The 6,802-nt window shown below is 57.2% G+C and overlaps 1 protein-coding gene across 3 annotated transcripts; it reads left to right on the top strand.

The window, feature by feature from the left end:
- The first annotated feature begins 24 nt into the window (after positions 1-24).
- On the top strand, positions 25-6,112 carry CCDC68 (coiled-coil domain containing 68). Of its 3 annotated transcripts, XM_048931813.1 has the most exons (8): positions 25-866; positions 1,603-1,676; positions 2,475-2,600; positions 2,689-2,800; positions 4,133-4,215; positions 4,299-4,389; positions 4,499-4,582; positions 5,840-6,091. In XM_048931813.1, exons 2-8 carry the CDS (start codon positions 1,614-1,616, stop codon positions 5,842-5,844), a joined length of 564 nt encoding a protein of 187 aa, XP_048787770.1. In that variant the 5' UTR covers positions 25-866; positions 1,603-1,613; the 3' UTR covers positions 5,845-6,091. The 3 variants fall into 3 exon arrangements, with proteins under 3 accessions (XP_048787770.1, XP_048787773.1, XP_048787771.1); XM_048931816.1 differs by lacking the exon at positions 25-866 and having other exon boundaries at positions 1,431-1,676; positions 5,840-6,112; XM_048931814.1 differs by lacking the exons at positions 25-866; positions 4,499-4,582 and having other exon boundaries at positions 1,431-1,676.
- The last annotated feature ends 690 nt before the right edge of the window (positions 6,113-6,802 follow it).

Below are 6,802 nucleotides of genomic sequence, written 5' to 3'. Positions count from 1 at the left end.
GGTCCTCCAGGAGGATCATAGAGATGAAGGGGAGTGGGGTCCTCCAGCATCACAGAGTTGTGGGGTAGGGGGGTCCCCCAGGAGGATCATAGAGTTGGGGGGTAGGAGGGTCCTCCAGGGTCATAGAGTTGGGGGATGGTTGGATTAGGGCTGGTCCTCCAGGATCATAGAGTTGTGGGGTAGGGGGTCCTCCAGGATCATAGAGTTGTGGGGTAGGAGGGTCCTCCAGGGTCATAGAGTTGGGGGATGGTTGGATTGGGGCTGGTCCTCCAGGATCATAGAGTTGTGGAGTGCTTGGGTAGGAGGGTCCTCGGAGATCATAGAGATGGAGGGTGGGGGTTGGAGGGTCCTCCAAAGTCATAGAGTTGAGGAATTGGGGTAAGAGGGTCCTCCAAGATCATAGAGTTGGAGGGCATTGGGGTAGGATGGTCCTCCAGGATCATAGAGCTGTTGGGTGGTGTAGGAGAGTCCTCCAAGGCCATAGAGCTGTCAGGTGGTTGGCTAGGAGGGTCCTCCAAGGTCATAGAGCTGTTGGGTGGGCTAGGTAGGTCCTCCAAGGTCACAGAGTTGCAGGGATCGGGGTAGGACGGTCCTCCAAGGCCATAGAGTCACAGGGAGGGTGGGGTAGGAGGGTCCTCCAAGATCATAGAGTTTGCAGGGGAGGGAGAGGACTTTGGAACTGGGCGCTGCCGTCCAACTGCTGGGACTTCGCCCTTGGGGAGGGGGAGAAAAGGAAGAAGGAAGAGAAAGGCAAATTACCGGCTTCTAATTAATCGTTTTTAATTAGAAGGTGGGGAGGAAAAGCTGCTCACGCTCCGTCAGGATCCGCTGCTACAGTCCGGGAGAGGGGGACTTCCTTTGGGCAGGTGACTTTCTAGCCTACGGCTCTATGACCCTGGAGGACCCCTCCAACCCCCACGCTCCATCTCTATGATCTTGGAGGACCCTCCAACCTTCACCCCTCAACTCTATGATCTCGGAGGACCCTCCAGTCTCCACCCCTCAACTCTATGATCTTGGAGGGCCTTCCTACCCCACTCCCCTCCATCTCTATGATCTCAGAGGACCCTCCAACCTCCACCCCACAACTCTATAATCTTGGAGGACCCTCCTACACCTCTCCCCTCCCTCTCTATGATCTCAAAGGACCCTCTAACCTCCACCCCTCAACTCTATGATCTTGGAGGGCCTTCCTACCCCACTCACCCTTGACCTCTATGATCTTGGAGGACCCTCCAACTCCCCACCCTCCATCTCCATGACCTTGGAGGACCTTTCTACGACACCACCCCTCAACTCTATGATCTTGGAGGGCCTTCCTACCCAACTCCCCTTCATCTCTATGACCTCGGAGGACCCTCCAACCTCCACCTCTCAACTCTGTGATCTTGGAGGACCCTCCTACCCCACTCTCCCTCCATCTCTATGATCTTGGAGGACCCTCCAACCCCCCACCCTCCATCTCCATGATCTTGGAGGACCTTTCTACCCCACTCCCCTCCATCTCTATGACCTGGGAGGACCTTCCTTCTCCCCCTTTCCCTCTCCGACCTCCCCCACCTCTCCCAACCTCCTCAATCCTAATTAACGCCAATTAATTAGCCACCAGAACGATGGACCCCATCGATCAGCAACTCCTGGACCTCAACCACCAGAACAGAATCCTCCGCCTTCAGGTTGGGCCTTAATTTGTTTTTGGGGGGGGGGGGGGGGGGGGGGCAGATTTGGGGTTTTTGAGCGCTGGGATCATAGAGAAGTGGGGAAGATGGGGGTAGGAGGGTCCTCCAAGATCATGGAGTTGGAGGGCATTGGGTTAAGATGGTCCTCCAGGATCATAGGCTTGCAGGGAAGATGCTGTAGGATGGTCCTCCAAGATCATAGAGTCGGAGGGCACTGGATTGGTCCTCCAGGATCATAGAGTTGAAGGGGTTTGGGGTAGGAGGGTCCTCCCGGACCATAAGAGTTGAAGGGCATTGGGTTAAATTGGTCCTCCAAGATCATAGAGTCAAAGGGCATTGGGTTAAGTCGGTCCTCCAGGATCATAGAGTCAAAGGGCATTGGGTTAAATTGGTCCTCCAAGATCATAAAGTCGAAGGGCATTGGGTTTAAATTGGTCCTCCAGGATCACAGAGTTGTGGGGAGGTTGGTTTAAGTTAGTCCTCCAGGATCATAGAGTCAAAGGGCATTGGGTTGGTCCTCCAGGATCATGGAGTTGAAGGGGTTTGGGGTAGGAGGGTCTTCCAGGATCTAAGAATTGAAGGGCATTGGGTTGGTCCTCCAGGATCATAGAGTCGGAGAGCATTGGCTTAAGTCAGTCCTCCAAGATCACAGAGTTATGAGGAGATTGGCTTAAATCAGTCCTCCAAAACCATAGAGTTGCAGTGGATCGAGGCCTGTACGGGCTTTTCCAACACTGGGAAAACCCTATAAATCCTATAGGGGAAGCTTTTAGGGTCTTTTTCCCACCCCTACAGTTGGAAGCGACGCGAGAAGCCGGAATCCAAGCTTTAAAATCAGCATCCCAACGATTTTCGGAGACCTATAAGAAGAAACAGGAAGAACTGAAGAAATCCCACCATGAGGAGAAGCAGCGAATGGAGGTTTGGGGTTTTTATGGGGTTTTTGGGGGGGTTTATAGGGCCGCCGTTTGGGTTATATGGGCTTGGAGGACTCATGGCGGCCCCGCAGGCAGGCAGGATCATAGAGTTGAGGAAGGAGTGGCGGAAGAAGATGGCGGAGGAAGAGGAAACAAAGGCGGCGCATGGCGGAAGTGGAAGAGAGGCTGCGAAGGATGGAGGAGGTGGGGGGGAAACGGGGGGTTATGGGGGTTTTTGTGGGGTTTGTGGGGTTTGGCGGCCATCTTGGGGTCCTATGGGGTCACTTTGGGGTCTGGCGGCCATTTTGGGGTCTTATAGGGTCGGCTTTGGGGTCTTTGGGGTCCTATGGGGTCATTTTGGGGCCTTTGGGGTCAGGCGGCCATTTTGGGGTCCTATGGGGTCTTATGGGGTCCTATGAGGTCTTATGGGGTCCTGTGGGGTCATTTTGGGGTCCTATGGGGTCATTTTGGGGTCTTTGGGGTCTGGCGGCCATTTTGGGGGTCCTATGGGGTCACTTTGGGGTCTTATAGGGTTTGGGTTTGGGGTCTTTGGGGTCATTGGGTTCCTATGGGATCTGGGCCCCATTTTGGGGTCCTATGGGGGTCACTTTGGGGTCTTTGGGGTCTTTGGGGTCCTATGGGGTCATTTTGGGGCCATTTTGGGGTCTGGCGGCCATTTTGGGGTCTTATTGGGTCACTTTGGGATCTTATAGGGTCGGCTTTGGGGTCTTTGGGGTCCTATGGGGTCATTTTGGGGTCTTGGACGATTTGGGTTTGGGGTCTTGGGTTCAATTGGCATCGGCTGAAGTTGGTCCTCCAAGACCATAGAGTAGCAGGGAAGACGCTGGAGGAGAGCCTTTGGGGTCTGGCGGCCATTTTTGGGTCCTATGGGGTCATTTTGGGGTCTTATTGGGTCGGCTTTGGGGTCTTTGGGGTCATTTTGGGGCCTTTGGGGTCTGGCGGCCATTTTGGGGTCTTATAGGGTTTGGTTTGGGGGTCCTATGGGGTCATTTTGGGGTCTATGGGGTCCTATGGGGTCATTTTGGGGTCTTTGGGGTCTATGGGGTCCTATGGGGTCTCTTTGGGGTCTTATGGGGTCGGGTTTGGGGTCTTTGGGGTCTTTGGGGTCCTATGGGGTCACTTTGGGGTCTATGGGGTCCTATGGGGTCATTTTGGGGTCTTTGGGGTCTATGGGGTCCTATGGGGTCTCTTTGGGGTCTTATAGGGTCGGGTTTGGGGTCTTTGGGGTCTTTGGGGTCTGGCGGCCATTTTGGGGTCTGGCGGCCATTTTGGGGTCCTATGGGGTCACTTTGGGGTCTTATAGGGTCAGGTTTGGCGTCTTTGGGGTTGTTGGGTTCCTATGGGATCTGGGCCCCATTTTGGGGTCCTATGGGGTCATTTTGGGGTCTTTGGGGTCCATTTTGGGGTCTATGGGGTCCTATGGGGTCTGGCGGCCATTTTGGGGTCTGGCGGCCATTTTGGGCTCCATTTTGGGCTCCATTTTGGGGTCACCTCCCCCTTTTCCCCCCCCTATAGGAGCAGCGAACGCTGAGCGCCAAGAAACTCAACCTGGAGCTGCAGCTCCGCCAGCTTCACTCCCCGACCTGCGGCCCTTTGCGGTAACGAAGGCGGCCTTAATGAGTTTAATGAAGCTCATTAGGATGGGCGGCGACTTAATGAATGCTAATTAGATGCTAATTAGGGAGGAGATCAGGACCTTGGACGATCAGCTGGCCCACCTGCAGGCTGTGATGCAGAGGCAACATGGCGCCTTGCGTGGGGTCATTCGTCAAGTGAGCGGCTTTGGGGGTTAATTAGGGCTTAATTAGCGGCCTGGGGGGGGGTTCGTTAACGAGCTGGGCCTTATGGGTTAATTAATGATGCGTTTTTGGTGTCCTGGAGGCGGAGGAGCTGAGGAAGGAAGCGAGGATGAAGGAGCAGAGGGTGGAGGAGATGGAGGAGAGGCTGAGGGGGTTGGAGGAGGAGGTATTATGGGATGGAGGGGCATGGGGGGGGATGGGGGGGGGACAGGGGGGCCTATGGGGGCCTATGGGGGGAGATGGGGGGAGATGGGGGGGATATGGGGGCTTATGGGGACATAGGGGGACATAGGGGGAGATGGGGGGAGATGGGGGGAGATGGGATGAATGGGAGCCTATGGGGGGGACATGGGGGGAGATGGGGGGAGATGGGGGGACATGGGGGACCATGGGGGGAGATGGGGGGACATAGGGGGACATAGAGGGACATGGGGGCCTATGGGGACATGGGAGGAGATGGGGGGACATTGGGGGGACATGGGGGGATATGGGGGGGAAATGGGGGGGACATGGGGGGACATAGGGGGTCTAAGGGGGGACATGGGGGGACATGGGGGGACATGGGAGCCTATGGGGGGTCATGGGGGGGACATGGGGGGGATATGGGAGCCTATGGGGGGACATGGGGGCCTATGGGGTCATGGGGGGACATGGGAGCCTATGGGGGGACATAGGGGGACATGGGGGGAGATGGGGGCCTATGGGGGGACATGGGGGCCTATGGGGGGTCATGGGGGGACATGGGGGGACATGGGGGGAGATGGGGGGGACATGGGAGCCTACGGGGGGACATGGGGGTACATGGGGGGACATGGGAGCCTATGGGGGGACATGGGGGGACATAGGGGGACATGGGGGCCTATGGGGGGGACATGGGGGCCTATGGGGGGACATGGGGGCCTATGGGGACGTGGGGGGACATGGGGGGACATAGGGGGACATATGGGGACATGGGACCCTATGGGGACATGGGGGGACATGGGAGCCTATAGGGGGAAGTGGGGGCCTATGGGGTCATGGGGGGACTTGGGGGGGGAACAGGAGGGGCCATGGGGGGCCTATGGGGACATGGGGGGGACATGGGGGGACATGGGGGGAGATGGGGGGACATGGGGGGAGATGGGGGGACATAGGGGGGATATGGGAGCCTATGGGGGGACATGGGGGGACATGGAAGCCAATGGGGACACATGGGGGGACATAGGGGGGATGTGGGGGGGACATAGGGGGATATGGGAGCCTATGGGGACATGGGGGGACATGGGGGGACATGGGGGCCTATGGGGGGACATGGGGGCAGATGGGGGCCTATGGGGTCATGTGATGCCATGGGGGGGTCATGGGGGGACATAGGGGGGACATGGGGGCCTATGGGGGGACATGGGATGCTTTGCTTCTCATCTCTTCTCTTCCCCCATTGGAGAATAAGGAGCTGAAGGCGAGATTGACAGCTCAGCTGGGCCAATCCGCCGCCAGGCTTTCCAAAGGGGTGGGGACCGAAAGCTTTCGTCCCATTGGTTCTTTGGAGGCGGTGCAAAGCTCCCGGATTCGCAAGCTCTACCAATCAGGAGGCAGAATGGAGTCCTAGGTCCTCCAGGGGCATAGAGTTGGGGGGGTCCTCCCAAGGTCATAGAGTTGGTGGGTTGCTGGGGTCCTCCAAGGTCATAGAGTTGGTGGGTGGTAGGAAGGGGGGTCCTCCAGGGTCATAGAGTTGGGGGGTGGTGGGAAGGGGGGGGGGGTGTCCTCCAGGGTCATAGAGTTGGTGGGTTGCTGGGGTCCTCCAAGGTCATAGAGTTGGTGGGTTGTTGGGGTCCTCCAGGGTCATAGAGTTGGTGGGTGGTGGGAAGGGAGGGTCCTCCAAGGTCCCTCCAGGGTCATAGAGTTGGTGGGTTGCTGGGGTCCTCCAGGGTCATAGAGTTGGTGGGTTGCTGGGGTCCTCCAAGGTCATAGAGTTAGTGGGTTGTTGGGGTCCTCCAGGGTCATAGAGTTGGTGGGTTGCTGGGGTCCTCCAAGGTCATAGAGTTGCTGGGGTCCTCCAAGGTCATAGAGTTGGTGGGTTGCTTGGGTCCTCCAGGGTCACAGAGTTGCTGGGTGGTGGGAAGAGGGGTCCTCCAAGATCATAGAGATGTAGGGTGGTGGGATAGGAGGGTCTTCCTTCCCGTGGCTCTGTGATATTTGTCTCTCCTACCCAACCATCGCGCAACTCTATGATCCTGGAGGGCCTTCCTACCCCACAACTCTATGATCCTGGAGGACCACCCCCCCCCTTCCATTCTACCAATACAAACACCACACAAATGCAAATGAAAGCTCCTTTATTTAACGAACGTTCGGCTAATTAACCACGCTAATTAAGCGCGGGGGAACCGCTGGAAGACAACCAAAT

This window comes from Lagopus muta, chromosome Z, assembly GCF_023343835.1.
Source record: "Lagopus muta isolate bLagMut1 chromosome Z, bLagMut1 primary, whole genome shotgun sequence".
Taxonomy (NCBI): domain Eukaryota; kingdom Metazoa; phylum Chordata; class Aves; order Galliformes; family Phasianidae; genus Lagopus; species Lagopus muta.
This window is presented reverse-complemented; position numbering and strand designations above follow the sequence as displayed.

Bases quoted from the DNA above. Each gene is read 5' to 3' on its own strand.
- CCDC68 (XM_048931813.1), top strand. From the start codon at position 1,614: ATGGACCCCATCGATCAGCAACTCCTGGACCTCAACCACCAGAACAGA. The intron at 2,601-2,688 runs GTTTGGGGTTTT...GCGGCCCCGCAG, and splicing joins AGGAGAAGCAGCGAATGGAG to GCAGGCAGGATCATAGAGTT. The intron at 2,801-4,132 runs GTGGGGGGGAAA...CCCCCCCTATAG, and splicing joins GGCTGCGAAGGATGGAGGAG to GAGCAGCGAACGCTGAGCGC.